General features: G+C 30.8%; 2 protein-coding genes across 3 annotated transcripts; both read left to right on the top strand.

The window, feature by feature from the left end:
- The first annotated feature begins 626 nt into the window (after positions 1–626).
- On the top strand, positions 627–9,414 carry LOC130818200 (uncharacterized). Of its 2 annotated transcripts, none has more exons than XM_057684280.1 (7): positions 627–973; positions 2,031–2,105; positions 2,907–3,041; positions 3,115–3,204; positions 3,626–3,775; positions 4,782–6,382; positions 8,172–9,414. In XM_057684280.1, exons 1-7 carry the CDS (start codon positions 911–913, stop codon positions 9,070–9,072), a joined length of 3,015 nt encoding a protein of 1,004 aa, XP_057540263.1. In that variant the 5' UTR covers positions 627–910; the 3' UTR covers positions 9,073–9,414. The 2 variants fall into 2 exon arrangements, with proteins under 2 accessions (XP_057540263.1, XP_057540254.1); XM_057684271.1 differs by having other exon boundaries at positions 2,010–2,105.
- A 3,234-nt stretch (positions 9,415–12,648) lies between these two features.
- On the top strand, positions 12,649–13,227 carry LOC130818212 (S-protein homolog 74-like). The gene has a single exon (XM_057684293.1). The coding sequence runs from the start codon at positions 12,712–12,714 to the stop codon at positions 13,153–13,155; it is 444 nt and encodes a 147-aa protein (XP_057540276.1). The 5' UTR covers positions 12,649–12,711; the 3' UTR covers positions 13,156–13,227.
- The last annotated feature ends 4,416 nt before the right edge of the window (positions 13,228–17,643 follow it).

The following is a 17,643-nucleotide window of genomic DNA, read 5'->3' as shown; positions in this document are numbered from 1 at the left end:
TATAAAATAGAATAATAATTATGAAAAATTGACATATTGTTCCTGTATTTGTAGGGGACACAATTGATTAAGAACTAAGTCAATAACAGTAATTGGTATATTTAAGATCATAATTAATACTTTTAAGGTCAAAATTAATTTCTTTTATAAGTTATAATTGATTGTTTAATTGATCATTTTATATATAATTAATCACTTTAAGATTTAAAATGATCACTTTAACGTTGAAATTTGAAGACTTTAAAAAAAGAAAAATTATCATAAATAATTTAATCTTTTATTAATTTTCCTACAATAATCCTCACTTTTAATTAACCCAGATTAATATCACTTGTCCAAGAATGTTTATTGCTTAAATGTGAACTTGTTATTATAAGTTAACTCTTGCAAAAATAAAGAAAAATTAATACAAAAAATACAAATTAAAAAATGTAAAGTAAAATAAAATAATTAAAAGAACAACACCCCTACCCATTGTCGCCCACCCTTCCCCACCCTTATCTTGGCGGCAACACGCCATCAATTGTCATTCTGATGACTATCTAATTATTTTTTTTTCTCTGTTAATAACTACGAATATACTTGAGTTTAGACTTGGATATAAAAACGCTTATTTTTTAAATTAAGTTTACGCAAAGCTCATTTTTATATATTTTTTATTAAAGTTACTTATTTGTTTTAAATTTTCTCAATCTCGCAAATTGTTCTGATGTTTAAAATCTATTGATCCAACTGGTCACTGATTCAAACCTAAACCATTCCGAACCGAACCTGGCCATCTCGTTCGGATGAAAGAGGTTAGGTGACTGGACATGATGTTCAAGCGTGAAATTGAAGGCGGGAAAGTGCACGGCTTACGAAAATTAAAACATTCACATCCGGACATCCAAAGAGAAGTTAGCGCATAACAATGGCGGGAGAGAGCTCAGGCGACGATTTTCGGAGCTTGGTAGAAGCCATTACATCATCGGAAGTAAGCTACTCCATTATTGCTCTCATTTCAACTTTCTTAATTTTCATTTGTTTTGAACATTTTGTATGAACAACGCTCATTTTCGCCATAGATTTTCATCCATAGATTTTTTTAACCTGTTGTGTATTTATCCTCAATTAGCTATCTGTTCGTCAATGTTACTGTTTGATTTTTTGTTAGGCGTGTTTTTGAGCGAAGTTTTCGGTATATCACAACTTCATTTGATTGTATATTTTTGTTTTTGCGTTCAAGCAGCAGTAATTTTTAGGCGTTTTCGTTTAATTTGATGATTTTTTGATATGATTTAGCTAGGCATGATTTCAATTTTCTATGGTATTACGACCTGACACCAAGACCTTGTGGAATTCTTCTACTGTAACTTAAATGTTAGGTTTCTAATAGTAGTAGCCATTTCTTTGATATTTATGATTGAAGCATGTAGATGTATTCGATAATAAACAACATTTCCATTTTTAACTAGTGAATTTCTCGGATTTCAGTCATATACTTCCTCAGAGTTAAGGTTGACAAAGAAATTAGGTTAAGGTTGTGATGCTTTATTATATTTTAAAATAATTCTTAGTTATGTTTTACAACTTTCTGAAGTATTTAATGTCGGTTTTTTTAAACTTTAAGGTCGCCCAAGTTTTGTGAAGGTCAGGCAGATAGCATGTTTCTGGCTGGTTTTCTGTAAAAATGAGTAGCGTAAACTTATCAATTGGTTGACAAAGAAATGTGAAAAAATGCTAATTTTGCAAGTTGGTAAAATTCTTAACCTTGGCCATGTCCAGTATTCTGCGTGATGAAGTGATGATGAGTATGTAAGTATTTCCTGGTTGAGTAAGTACGTAAAAAATGGGAAGTAATGAGAAAAGATCTTGCAAGTTTCTCAATATATTGCCAGTGTTATTGCTTATAATTTCTGTTTTGTAGGTCATGGAAATCTTTACCTGTTCTTGGTATCCTGTAATTGAGTCTATCATCTTTATGCTTGTTGTATCTTTAAACTTTTTGTTAAAATTGTTTGACATCAAAGCTTGTTGAGGCTCGCATTCAGCTGATCGCAAAGCTTGGGGTAGCATTGCCACCTGAAGAAAATCCAGACTTGAACGCTCTTCTAGAGTTTCTCATCGTATCCTATGTTTCTAAGTTCTTTATCTATGTCAATTCCTTAGTATTTAAGCTCTTAAAACAGAAGCCACATGAACATGTGTTCTTTTACTTCTATAGTTGAAAAGTTTGAATATTGATGACTGTGCATGGCCAACTAAGTATGTAAGCTATTGAATTTCTTAGATACCGCATTATGGTTATGCTAATTGAATCTATCCATCATCAACATGTTCCACAATTTACTGAAATACTTGCTTTTGATATGACAATTGGAAACATTTTAGAAGTGTTGGTTCCTAGATTACCTTGTAAGTATAACAGGATGAACATAGTATTGTTCTGTGCATAACTGTATATACAATGTCAACTAATATTTTCTGTTCCTTTATTAGGAATTTACAAGCTATATCTGTGAAAGCAATCTTATTTCTGTAAATTGCAATAAAACCCTGTTGATTAGATGCCAAGCACAATAGGTTCTGATGCCTATATGGATACACTGAGTTGATCTCTCTGATGTTTCAAGAGGATTGTTGTCTTGATTCTGCATCCTTCCTCTCTGGAAGACCAAGGATAGTAGTATTTTGATTAGATGTCATCTCAAAGAGCATGAGAAAGCTGTCATTTACAGTAATGGTAAATCTAAAACGGATTTATTCACATTAGGATGCTGATATTGAAGTATCTCAGTTAGCTAAGTGGTCAAGAGCATCTTCTATGCTTTTTTTTTTTTTTTTTTCTTTTCTTTTTTTTTTTTTTGTTCTTGTATTACAAATTCTGTCCCATTTCTGCTCTATCTATCTCCTTGACAGATAATTTGACATTATGGGAAGGCTTTACATGCCTAGATGTGTCTCAATGCTTGTTGAACAAAGCGATATTAGAAGTGGCTGCAAAATACCTAGTAGGAGACAACTTCAGAGACCAGGAAAAGTTTCTGACTTTGGGGACTAAGGTATCTTATAATGTTTCATTATGGCATACAAAAGGAAGCTTTTTGTATTTCATATAATTTTGTTATTGATTAGGCCAGTGAGTGGTGTATGAAGCATTTAAAGATGACACTTTTGTCAACTGATGATTCCCAACAAGATGAGCACTACAGTATCTTTTTTCAGGTATTCCATTAATGTGCCATAGTTTCACCATCCTTATTGTCTTGTTTGTTCCAAATAGGCTATTGATTTGTCTTATGAATTTAAGTAGCCAATTAGTTCTTTTAATGTCAGAATGTTCCTAATTCCTAGCTAATTGGTGCTTTTCTTCCCTTGAGTTATGGTTTTGTGTTTAACTGGGAAAGAAGTAAGTGAAGAGACACTCTGAACATATTTATGTGTCCTTGGCTTACAAATGGAAGGCTTAAGGAGTTTGGATGCTAATTCACAGGAAATGAATGCTGAATATGATAGTTTTATTATGTTTTTCTTGTGAGTGATAAGTGTACTCTAGAGCTTTGTAAATACTATTTTTACCACAGACTCTTTTTTCTGACATGTGTCCTGTAATTTGTTCAAATGGTATGAACTGTTATTTTGGCAGTTGCTATTGGATTGTTTGAACTTTTCGGTGGCATGCATTTCATTGGTTACAAGAAACCCCACATTGGGTGATGAGCTACTGATGGATGCTCTTGGAAAATTCATTTGGGAACTTCTGAATTTGATTAAAGATATAATATCTGAATTCAAGGTAGTTAAACATTTATGTTCATTTTGTTTGCTAATGTTTCAATATTTGAAGACCATATCTCAGAGTTATAATGTCTGAGTTCTGGATAATAAAGTAGATCGAATTCAAGATAGTTGAATCGTGAATATCATAGACCGCTGACTATTAATCTTTCTTGCACTCTCAAAATATATGAAACCATTAATCGACTTGCATGGACGCTCTGCTATCAGTAATGTTTGTCCTTAAACACTTAAAACATTGAAGGTCTCCCACAAAATTTGTGACACATTAATGTCAGAGCACTGTATGCCTTCACAAACTTTCACACTGCACACAATATTCTTTTTTAGTGATGTTCTTGGGCTGCGTCTTCTCTTTAATAGATATGTAGAAACCTTATAGAAGTTTCTTCAAAAATATTACTGAATTCACTTTCAATAGCATGAGTACACGCAAATGTTTTGTTGAATCTTTATATACGAGTTGCATAACTTTTCTAACGGAACTGATTTCAATTTGCCTTTTCAACTGGGAACTATTAAATGATTTACAAATCTCCTTTAAAAAATCAAGATTTTGAATGTGCTTAAATATATCTCTTAGGTGTCCGTTCTCGTTTGAGATAAAAATTAATGGTTCTTTGATTTCAGATTAGTATTCTCTACAATAAAGCAACTCATTAAATCATGTGCATTTTTATATATGTCAAGTTATTGATAGTATTTGCTATCATCATGAGTAAATTGAAAACAACCTCTTTGTTTTTTGAGGTTGTGTACACCCAATCTCCCCAAACTCCTAGGTGTGAGACATTTAATGGCATCAAGACTTAAAATAGTGGAATGTTGTGTACATAGCCAAGTTTATAACAGCTGACAAATTCACCAATAAAATAGCTCCAAAATTTCTAATAATGAAATTTATTTGCTATTTTTGAAATGGAGGGTTATGTTATATATCTTATATTTATCTTAGTTTTAAAAATATTTGGAGCTTGTTAGTGACAGTGATAGAATTCATGCAGAAAATTCACGCATCCACTTCAGAGTTACTTAAGGGTGTCGAGTTGGTTTTAGATTCTGTAATGAAGCTCTGCATGGCGTATTCAGAAATAGTGCATTGGGACCAGTGGAATCAGATCAGAGATAAAGAAAGCACTGGTCTGGATGGTGATGGAGCAGCTGATTCAAATCATGTTGCCAAACTAATCAAATGTACTATTGAGAAGCTTTCTGAATTAGGGACCTTAGCTGCCGATAGTGGTGGAAGTCTGGTTACTATCCTAAATTTGTCTTGGAAAGGCGTTGTTTCCTTGCTTCAGCTTGGAGATGGAACATTAGCAGGGATGACTAATATTGGGGAAATCATCATGATTCTCATCTCACTGGCCACTGATTCACTGAAATGTGCAGCTGAAGCTTGGTGTTCCACACTTGATCAAATGATATCAGTTACAGAAGCCAAAAGAGTATTTCTTCCAATAAAATTTTACCTAATCAATGCAATTAGAATATCTAACCTCTATCCATATCAATCATTCTCAGTATATCAGGAAGTCACTCTTTTTATCTTACAACTTAGAACATTGAGGGTCACATTCAGCAAAGAGATGTGTCTGAAGAATGTCTGTGAAGCTATGGAAAAACATCTGAAACCTACATCTCTTAATTTACTTATGTCCTTACTTAATTCCGCACAGTTGAATGAAGATCAGAAATTCAAAATTCTTGATTGGTTATTTTCTGTTAACAGAGTCTTACTCTCCTGCCATTCTGATCAAGATACTGCTGTCAACAAAGTTTGTTTGAATGAAATATTCTCTGTTTCTTGTGATGCGATGCCTACAACTAGAAAATTGTTGCTGGGTCAGGTATCCCTTTTTATTGATCTACTAAAAGTTTCCCCTGATCTAGAACAAATTGTAATACTTAGGATGGCTAGAAAGCTACAATGGTGTTTGGATGTTTTAGTTGATGAAGAGGTTTATTCATCAGCTTTGGTCTTACTTGTTCCTGCATCATCTGGTGAAGGCGAATCGTTTGTTCTGACTTGGGAGCCCTTTTTGGTTTCCTTTCTGCATGCACTGAAGATCTTTATGATAGTCGTTTCCAAAACTGAAGCATGGAGTGAAATGGAGTTGTTCCTACTTTATAACAGTTTTCATCCTCATTTTCTTTGCTGGGAGATCATCATGGAGCTGTGGTGCTTTTTAGTGCGTCATGCAGAGAGCACCACTGTTTATTCTGTTATAGATAAACTTTGTTCTTTATATAAGATGATTGCCTCTTCCGATTCCCTTCTTTCTGCGCATTCTGCATTGAGAAAAATGGCCAGATTGATGTGTCTGCTTCTTGCTTCATGTACACCATCCACCTCTGATCAAGTTTATAGATTCATTATGACCGATGAAAGATCACACCATTCTGTAGTTATGTTTGCAGCTTTATTAATGGAAGGATTTCAGTTAAATTCATTATCGGATAGCTCAAGAAATGCTGCCACAGAGAAAATTTTTAGCGAGTATATTCACTTTGTTGATGACTATAATGGAAGCTCGTTTAATAGCTGTAGTTCTGATGCTTTTGGATTGCCAGTTGTTGCACTTTGCTCTGCTTTGCAATCAATGTGAGTGATTTCTGTTCTCATTTGATATCTTCTACTTTTCAAGAGTAAAATTGGACTCGTATAAGCTAATTTGAAGGCATAATCAACAATTCCAGCCAGACGGCAATGATAATTGCCGCTTTTTATCATTTGATACCTATTTGCATTATTCCCTGTTGTTGCTATGGCTGTAAATGCCTATGATCATTTGACACCTATTTGGATTTTCTTTCAAGTGAATATTTTCCCTTCTTGAAGAATATTATACCATCTCTTTTGGCTTATGCACATTATTCTTGCTTCGTGCACTAGCCCTGTCAGTATTTTTGTTCTATTACATGTTACTGGTATGTTTATTTTGGCAATGGTACGTATAATATCTGATGCAACTGCAAGAAATACTAATCTGGCTGTGTTGAGTGCTGAATACTTGTTACTTGAAGAGATGGAAAGGGGGATGACTTACAATATAAAAGATTGTTTGAACGCGCTAGCCATTTTTCCAAACTGCAAACTTATACATGAGTACAAATTGGAGGCGTCCTATCTTGGAGATGAAAATAGAAAGAAACCACTTAATTACTACACGATGAACTAGTGTTTGGGATGCAGCTCAGGAACCATGTTTCTCATGAGCTGTTTGATGTCTCCTCTATGGCAATGTACTTGGTCATTGGTAAATTTTTCAACTTCTGGTTTCGATGATCATAATCATGTTTGAAATTTTAGTTTTGTAGGTGCTATGGGACAGATCTACACTATAAGTATGTTTGGATAACAAATTAGGAAGCAAAGGAAGTGGATGGAAGGAAAGGGGAGGGAGGGAAGGGGTCTATCATTCTATTTCCATTCTCTTCCTTTCCCTCCATTTCTGTCTGTCCATACATAGCATAAATGATAATCATAGATTACGTTACACTCAATAATTATTATTTTTGTTTGTGTGGAAATCCTGTATTAAGGAAAACGACTTGAGCAATACAATCTCACACTCGGTGTTTTCTTCCTTGACGTGCTCCCGTGTAGATGATGGCTCCTTAGTGCAACTTCTCATGAACACCCATGCGTTCTAGCGTATTGTAGACAGGCCATGCACATTTGCACATCAACTCAACACACCATCGATGTCTACATCGTTGACATCTTTTATTTTGCGCACAGTGAGGGAGAGGGAGAGAGAGAGAGAGAGAGAGAGAGAGAGAGAGAGAGAGAGAGAGAGAGAGAGAAGAGAGAGAGAGAGAGAGAGGGAGAGGGAGAGGGAGAGGGAGGGAGGGAGAGAGAGAGAGAGAGAGAGAGAGTATAAGTTCTTATCTTCTGATCTTACATGTGGAAAACCCTGGATCAGTAGAATGAGGAAACCACCCAATCATTCTGCTATCAAACACTAGATAGTAGATAGTAGATATTCTAAGACAAAGTAGGGATTGTGTTCGTATTTGGTTCTTTGATGAACAACATAATAGAGGGATCATATATTACACTTTGTAAGATAACTGTCTCCTACTTCAAACTTTTCTCTAATCATAAAATTAAACAATAAACGGTATAATGAGTTCCACAGCCAAGTTGATTCCTCTCACAGGTGTACAGTCAATACTAGTTTCATTACAATTAAATTCTAATATGAAACATCTAGTTCTGTGCCTTGCATTTGTTATCTACTGCCTTAAAAGTTTCATATGTCTTTTGTTTTATTTCTTTTTGTCACTTGATGTAAGCGACTTTTTAGAGTTTGCTAGGATAGCCCACACGTGTGTCACCTTTGCAATTTTAGTTTGTATTTTGATTAAGAACCTTTCTTGTCCTGTAGGCAAATTGAAGCATCTGGAATTGACAAAAACACAATGAAGTTTTTGTTATTTGTTGTCCAAACATATAAAAGGTCTACAGACAGGGTTACCAAGAACCTTTGTTGTAGGCTTTTAAGTGAAGCACTGGGGATCATTTCAACTGCGAAGCACTTGTACAGCAATGGTCAAATGGAAGACATAGTCACCGAGCTAGAAAACTTGTTCATCTCTGGGCCCATCAACAAGGAGTATGAATTGCATAAGTGCAAGCCGGCTCTAGCTTCGTTCATGTCTAGCTTGGGTCATATGAAACTGGTCGAAAATGAAGAAAACATAAAGACTTCAGCTGTGTGTCACTTATTTCACATGTTGCTTAGAGAGAGGCACTGGGCCCTCATTCATCTGGCAGTTTCTGCATTTGGGTATTTTGCTGCTCGAACATCTTGCATCGAGTTGTGGAGATTCGTCCCTTCTGATGCTGCTCTATCATTTGACGTGAAATCAGGAACTAAGGCTGATTTTGGGTGGTTCATGTCTGAATTAAAGGTGTTTCTGGATAAAGAAACTGCCCTTCCTACCGCAACAGCTTCATCCTCGGAGCAATTTGAGTTTGTTTTGAAAGATGGTGTTATTCTAAAGGAACTATTTCTGAAGAATTCAGACGTTAATATCGATGCTTCACAGTGCGAAATTATGGAAGTTGATCATGTAAATCTGCCCAACAAAAAAAGGAAACTGCCTCATAGTTTTACCAGTGGGATCGAACTGTTACAAAATGGTTTAAAACTTATAGAGGATGCTTTGTCCGTGTGGCATCAAGATAAGCCTGATAATGCTGACCTCGACGATAAGATCAGAATTCAGTTATCTCGTCTCGACGATATGGTTAATCACTTGGCTGGGTTTGCTGGTTGTGGCTGAATCCTCTGACTTAAAGGCTCAATGATGCGTGAATTGTGAAGTGACTGATATTATTATTCAGTTTATTATGCAACATATTTGTGGTTCACTGTTGATAGTGCGGTAGGTTCCATGTTTATTTGAGCATTTACTTGCATTGTAAATTGTTTCCAATTACTACAGAATAGACAATTAAGGAGCATAGTAATATCTTCTTGATCTGTAAGAGAATGTTGTCAGTTTGTTTGTGTGCATAAGCATTGCGCAACTTCTTCGGCATGAAACAAGTTGTGAATTGAAGGCAAAAACATAGCATCATGTAGTTATTAAAATTTCAATTCTAATCTATGTTTTAAGATCTTTAGAGTATATAACATATATTTTGGGCCTCAACCATCAACTTAAGTTTTTTTTTTTAGATCATCAACTTAAGCTTTTTGTTGAGTTGGTTCCAGTGTCTACTTCATTAACTAGCATTTTCTAATTTTAGGACCCTTTTTAACTCTGAGTCATAGACGAATGCCTACCTTGTCTATAGTCGGAAACAGACCCTACTGATCGGCAACGATTACCATCTAGTCAGAGCCCAACAAATCTTGTTTTAATAGCCATTGGTAAAATATTATTTCACACTTTTGAAAACGAAAATTGAGAAAAATAACTTTTGGGTAGGTTAAGATAAAGCAAATGGGATAGAAAGCGAAGGAATCATATCTGATCAGAATCGAAGTCGATAATCTTGTATGCTTCTAACATGCATGTTAGTATTATGAGTATGATTAGTACATTTTTTATAATATCATTAGCAACCTAAACATAGTTGTCTTGCAACATGGCTGCGGCGTAAATCGTAATGTATATCCTACTTATAATATGCCCTTAATCTTACTTGCTTATTGTCTATTAATTAAATGAATACTTTTTCCTTTTTACAATCTTGGTTTTATTTTACTCTTTTGCATATTTTTTAAATATAATTCGAACTTTTATATCTTTAAAAACTCTATTTAAAAAATAATATTAAAATTAAATACATCAAAATAAATCTAACAAGATATCATATATTTTAATTTCTTTATCCACGAAAAATCATATATTAAATTTTAATGAACAATATGTGACAAGAGGAGTAAATTGTGTAAGAAAATTAAGAACAAAATAAACCTTGATATGATATTATTTTATCCTCTTATTTTAGGAAATATTATGTTAGAATATTTTTTCTTATTTTTATTTTAGAAAATTAAGATATTTTGTTATTCTAATTTCTATGATTAAGCCATTGATCTTTTGTATGAATAGGGGTGTTTTCCCTCTAATGATAAAAAAAAAAAACCGAATATTCAAACCCAAATCCTAATCTACTTTATTTTCCGCATTATAATTTTTATCATAAATAGATCAATTGTTTTTTTTGTTTTTTTATTATAGGATAGATCGAGAAAAAAAAAATGTTAAGTCAAAAGTGAGAATTGAACTCATAATTTTATTTGAAAAATATACTTACTTTAATTGAGATAAGACTCAATTTTAATAAATAAATTAATATTAATGGCTTAAAGTAGCATAATGATTATAGTAAACACACAAGATTTGGAGAAACGGAAAAGCTTTAACACATAAAGGCGTATCAGCATGCCAATTGCCATCCACTAATTATCCACTTCAATATTATTTGGATTTTTTTAGTGTTTGTTTGTGATTATACAATCCAAATTAAGATAACTATTTTGTGTGCCTTTTTAATGGTTTTACATAACTAAGCTACTCTTTTTATGTCATTTTCATACTTCAACTCAATCGACAATTGTGCCACTTGACGTTCATCAACTTCCAAGCCATCAAATCCACCCAATGGTTTAAGATTATGTTATTCGCTTTACACTATACAACATATTTTGGATTTTAATTATCAATTTAAATTTTTGGTTGTATTGATATCAGATGTCCACGTGATAAAAGGTCATTAGTTCAAAATCTCAATCACCTCTCATTTAAATGAAATATTCAGTCTTAAGTATGATGAGTATCTGTATTGCATCCATACTTTTAGTCCAACAGACTCTCGAGTGAAAAAGAAAAGTATTAGAGTGTATTACAGTAATATTAGAAGACTCTTCATATTACAATAATATTTGGAGGAGATAGATTAATACATAAATTTTAGTTATATAATTATTAATTGTATTAGCTAATATATCATAAAATTTAGAATTTGTCTTTAAATTAAGCATCAAAATATATCATGTTATTTTATGTTTTGATTTTGTTTCCAAATTTACACTTATAGATATATTATTATTATTATTATTATTATTATTATTATTTTTTTTTTTTTTTTTTTTTTTTTTTTTTTTTTTTTTTTTTTTTTTTTTTTTTAAGAAACACTCTGAGGCATTAATTTGTTAGCATTTGCCTTTTAATATTTCTTTTCTACAATTAAATTGCTAGGATCTACTCTTTAAATTATTAAGATTCACAATTAATGTGAACTTCTTTATCTTTAATAAAGATCACACGATAATATCAAAAAATACACATTAGAATAATGAAGATATAGCACAATCACTAAAATAATGGTACCATCATAATAGATATTATTAATAAATAATATTACTTGATACTAAGGGCCTAATCGGGTAAAGGTATTTGTCTAAGTAGTCGTAATTATGAATAAATATAGCGATATAAATATAGTTATTAGAAATTTAATTGTACATTTAGTTGTGTAAAATAATATTATTTAGGTAGCTATGGAATTATAGTTTGTTGAAAAACAGTAAGGAAATTCTTAATTTAATACTTTTTGTTTTGGAGTACTACAAATTATAATGTTATGAAAGTATCTACATACTCCACTAAACACTGCTTAAACTCTAAACTCCAAACATGATATCATTAGCACTTATATGTATTTAAGCAAGATTTAGGGTTTTTTGATAAATTAAAATTATTTTTATTGACATTATGTTGTTTAATTAATATATTTAATTGGACAAACTTGAGCCTAACAAATTATTGTCAAAATGGATATTCTTATAACCAAAAAGCCTATAACAGAAATAATTATCTCAAATTTAATAATGTTAATTATTATTAGAGATACAAAGATCAACATAATTTTTTTGAAAGGTACCTGATAATTCATTGATAAAAATGTCATAACACATCTACAACAGAATAACAATCGATCAAATACATTACAATTTTAATCAAACAAAATTCTACATAGAAAAAGTCATGATCATTATAAAGGAAATCTAATACTAAAGTCTTCCATCTATCACATCACTGTTTTGATATTTGGTGTGATTTTGAAATATATATAAATTTGATACTATTAACCGTATTAGCCGAACTAATACCCGTACTGACATAAATCTATATAAAGTATTACAATACTAAACATATCCACCAATTTGTTTCCATATAAGTAAAAGATTGTCAACTTCATACTTTAATATAGCTCGTCCTCCTTCTAAAGTAACAAAAATATTGTCAATTGTATTTTTTTATTTTAATTTAGAACATGAACAATATTTATTATAAATAGCCTCAATTGTGACTTGTCTTCTTTCATATTCCCATCTCCTAAATTTCTCCCAAAACAACATAAACAAATTCCAAACATAATATTATTATCTTGAATCATTAATATTCATGAAGATAAACACTTGTGCTCTCTTTCCCTGTTTTTTGACGCTTATAACATTTGTGACGGTTTTTATCATAACAATAAAAGAGCCAGAATATCTTTCTGGCACAAAATATAGTATAAGTGTCATAAATGGGTTTTCAAATAACTCATCTTTACCGCTTGTAATATGGTGTGAGTCCGAAGAAAATGACATGGGTGGTCGAGCTTTACAAGAAGGCGACGATTATAGTTGGAGTCAAAGCACCGGATTTTTGGGCGTCGGAATTAGTCGAGTATTTTGTACGATCAAATGGGAAAGTGTCAGGAAAGTTTTTGACGCTTTTCATTTTGAAAGAGATATTCATCGTTGTAGTCCTTTTAAGATGTGTGTTTGGTTGGTTAAGGAAGATGGTTTCTATTTTAGTAATGATGGTTTGCTCTTTCAAAAGGATTTCTCATGGATGTAAATGCAAAGTATAATATTGGTTTGTTTATTATACTTCAATTAATAGTGATATTTTTCTGAAGAATATCTCTTTTAAAACCACCCAATCTTTCTGCTATTAAACACTAACGATTTATTTAATTGTTGGTACTAAATAATGGTAAAATACTTTATAGTGTAAATTTTCATGAAATGTATTAAATTGATTATAAAAAAGTTAATTTTTTCATAAATTTTCATTACTAACTAATACTATATTTTCATATGATAATGTATCAGAATGAATTTTGTAAAGAATATATTAAGATTGGATGAGAATAAGTATGACTATTTAACTTGTTAATAGATTTTTCTACTTGTAGATATTCTAAGACATCATTTTATCTAATACTCACTTCTATTCACCGAAAATAAGACATTTACTTTTTAGACCTATTCACTTATTACTCTTGATTTGTATTTTATTCTTAATCTATAAATTAAAACATAGTTAAGTGAGAACTTAATTGATTCATCTCAATGCAAAGATTATTAATACCCACTTTTTTATAATGTTTTGTTATATATAAAAAAATATGTTAAACATTAAATAAATGCATTGGATAAAATGAAAAAAAAAATGTCATACTTGCAAAGAATACGAGGGAGTAGTAGATATGCTAAGACAAGTGGGAATTGTGTTTGTATTTAGTTTTTCTTTGATGAACAATAAAATAGAGGATCACATATTACACTTCTAATTGTAAGATATTGTTTCCTACTACAAGCTTTTCTCTACCCATAAAACTAAACAATAAATAATTAACAACAACAGGGTAAGAAACAAAGACGCGACTAGAATATTATATGTGCGACATGTGTAAAACTGCAAAGCATGCTCATGCACACCACGCGCAAAACTCCGCGCCATATGCAATCTATTCTAACTCCATTTTCGATTTTTCCGTTTTCACGATGAATGTAACATTTAACATATTTTAAACACATTTTCTATTAACACTTGGATGCACTAAATATCCAACAATTTCAATAACCATTGCTACAATTTTATTAGAGATTGATAAATACAACTTTTGGGTATGTTAAGATAAAGCAAGTGGGATAGAAAGTACATCTTTTTTTTATAATATCATGACTCATGAGCAACCTAAACGTAGTTGTCTTGCAACATGGTTGCGGCGTAATGTATATCCTTCTTATAATATGCCTTTAATCCTACTTGCTTTTATATATATATATATATATATATGACAAGCCCAACCCATTAAAGATTAATGCCTACTTACCGTATTCTTAATGCTTACTTACATTATATCCTTTATGCTTACTAACTGTATCTTTAATGCCTACTTTCAATATCTTAAATGTCTACTTACATTATTCATAAAAGCTTACGTACAATATTTTAAAAAAATCTATAATGGACCGACTCAATTAGAAATGATCTCTTACAAGAATTTGTGTATTGTCTATTGACTACTCCCTCCATTAATCTTGGTTTCATTTTACTCTTTTGTTTATTTTCAAGTATAATTTGAGTTTTTATATTTATGAATGGTGTATATTAAAGTTATATACATCGACATATATATTTTAACTTCTTTATCTACGAAAAATCATGTATAAAATTTCTCTCCTTTATATATGAAATATTTTAAACAAAATCAACGATATGTGACAGAGTAATTTGTAAATAAATTAACTGTTTTTTTTATTATAAAGTAGACTAAAAAAATGAAAAAATGTGTGAGATTAAACGCAGAAGCTTATTTAAAAATGCGATACTTATTCTAATTGAGATAAGTAACTATTCGCATAAATAAATCAATGTTAAAGGCTTAAAGCAACATAATGATTAAACACACAAGATTTGGAGAAACAAAAAAGCTATAACACACAAAGGCGTATCATCATGCCAATTGCCATCCACTAATTATCCACTTCATATTATTAGGAATTTTTAGTGTTTGTTTGTGATTATACAATCCAAATTAAGATAACTAATTTGTGTGCCTTTTTAATGGTTTTACATAACCAAGCTACTCTTTTCATGTCATTTTCATACTTCAACTCGTTCAACAAATTATGCCACTTGACGTACATTAACTTCCAAGCCGTCAAACCCATCCAATGTTTTTAGATTTATTGTTATAAGAGTATATAATATATTTTGAGATTTTAACAATTAGTTTAAACTTTTGAACGAGTTATTTAATTTTTTGACATGGTATAGATATCTATATGTCAAGAAGTTACGAGTTCAAATCTCAACCAACTCTCATTTAAAAATGATCAATATTCATTGCTAGATATAAAGAGGATCTATATTGCATCAACATTAATTTCTAACCCAAATATCGTATGAGGGTAAAGTATATAATATATTTTGGAATCTTAATCATCAACTTCAACTTCTGATTGAACTGATTTATTACTACGTGTTTAGTATTTGTCTTTTCTATTTATATTAGGTGTTATAGGATACTCAATTAAAGCGAAGAGTTAGAGTATCCAATATAACTTGAGTGTTTGTGGCCAAGGGTGGAAATGGTGAAAAGCTCATTATTTATAATTTTTATGGCGGCATACTCTTATCAAAAGGAAATACCTTTGTTTCAATCTCAATTATATACTTGAAATTAGAATGTGTAAGCTAGTGATTGGAACAAGGATTTTCCTCCAATATACTTAAAATTTTAAAATAGCAAATGTAATTTAGCATATTACATAAAATGATATTGCTATCACTTGGCTTGATTTGATATTTTCATTAAGGAAAAATATATACTCTCTCTGTTCTACTCAATTAAAAATAATGAGAAAAATTATAATTTTTAAGAAAAAAATAGATATTGGTATTAGAAATAATAACTTGTATGTATAAAATTAAAAAAGGTTAAAATATATTGATGAGATTAAAAAAAAGTGATGAGCTATTATTCAAAAATAAAAATAGTGCAAAATGAATGAAATAAACCAAAATTACAATAAATGCAAAATGAGTGCGATGGAGAGACTATATAATAGGAAATGTTATTCAAATCTTCATTTCCTACTTTATTTGAAGATTAATATTTTAGTACTACTAACTAGTAAAGAAGTCTCATTAATAACCCCTCTTAATATATTTTATTGAAATAAAAGATATAAATAACCTGTTATTTGTATCATTGATTTCAAACAAACGATACAAATAACTTTTATTTGTATCTTTGGTTTTCAAAATATACAAATAATGTGTTATTAATAACCATCTTATTAGTAATCCTTAATACAAGATACAAATAGCCTCAAACCAAAGACATAAATAAGACTTCTTTTTTACTAACAACTTGATTTTATATTGATTTTGTTCATCTAATATAAAATTTCATAATTTGAGTATTTGAATTAAAGGGGCTATAAGGCACTAAAATTTCACAAATAATTTGGTTTTAGAAAAATTTTTAAAAAAGTAAAGTTAAGATCTGAGTAATAGTCGCCTCTACAAAAATATTTTGGCAAAAAAAATTGATGACACAAATTTAGGATTACGATTTGATAAATACAAAGGAAATAGCCGCACGTTGTTTTTTTAATAGAATGAGATTTTTTATTTCCTATTGATCGGAAATTAGCGCCTTTACACTATGATATAATTTAAAAAATAGATCTAAGCAATTCAAATAGAGAGGTAAAGGAATAACTCACATACAAACCCAAATAACCTTTTACCCTAAATTTCACGAGTTTTCCATTAAAAAAACTACGTGCGGGTTTAAAAAGCACGACGTTCCCTTCCGATTGAAAACAATGGTTGACCGACATATAAGCTTGACGGACTATTCTTCCTATAACTAATTGTTTTATGATAAAACCTCATCGAATTTGTTTGTAATCAATTCTCTTTACATATTTATAAGTGAAAGTAAAGATATATATTATATTTAAATTTAGAATTATACTTATATTCATGATCCAGAAGGAGTTGAAAGGAGGGTAACTCTAATATAATAATAGTTGATTGGAGAGTTATATCTCATCCGGCTAGTCCGACCGATCATTTTGACATGTCTTTTTATTTTTTAAAATGATCGATTTTAATGAAGGTATAATTCAAACTAGGAATCACAATGGCTTTGATTATGCACTTTCCAACTTTACTCAAGATAAAAGTTGGACTATTTTTTCCAATTTATTTTCACTTTGAGTCGGATTATTCATACTCCATCTTTGTCTCGACTCAGATTCTCGGATTCTCGAAATTTTATCTGCATTATTATCAAGCTTTATTCCTATTGAATTTATGCTAATAATATACGAGCATACAAAATTTAATAAAGTAGTCTCTGAATTAGAACTTAGCAAATATAATATATCCTTCACATTCAACTCTAAAAGGATATATATTTTACAATAATAACTATAATTATAGCAACCCGTGCTCACATAGTTTGTTAGTATTTGAAAGTATATATAAATATAATTTTCAAAGAAAGAGACAATTACATATTATTGTTAATAACTTATA

Source organism: Amaranthus tricolor, chromosome 1 (assembly GCF_026212465.1).
Source record: "Amaranthus tricolor cultivar Red isolate AtriRed21 chromosome 1, ASM2621246v1, whole genome shotgun sequence".
Lineage (NCBI taxonomy): Eukaryota > Viridiplantae > Streptophyta > Magnoliopsida > Caryophyllales > Amaranthaceae > Amaranthus > Amaranthus tricolor.
This window is presented reverse-complemented; position numbering and strand designations above follow the sequence as displayed.

Bases quoted from the DNA above. Each gene is read 5' to 3' on its own strand.
- LOC130818212 (XM_057684293.1), top strand. From the start codon at position 12,712: ATGAAGATAAACACTTGTGCTCTCTTTCCCTGTTTTTTGACGCTTATA.
- LOC130818200 (XM_057684271.1), top strand. From the start codon at position 911: ATGGCGGGAGAGAGCTCAGGCGACGATTTTCGGAGCTTGGTAGAAGCC. The intron at 3,042-3,114 runs GTATCTTATAAT...GTTATTGATTAG, and splicing joins TTCTGACTTTGGGGACTAAG to GCCAGTGAGTGGTGTATGAA. The intron at 3,205-3,625 runs GTATTCCATTAA...TTATTTTGGCAG, and splicing joins ACTACAGTATCTTTTTTCAG to TTGCTATTGGATTGTTTGAA.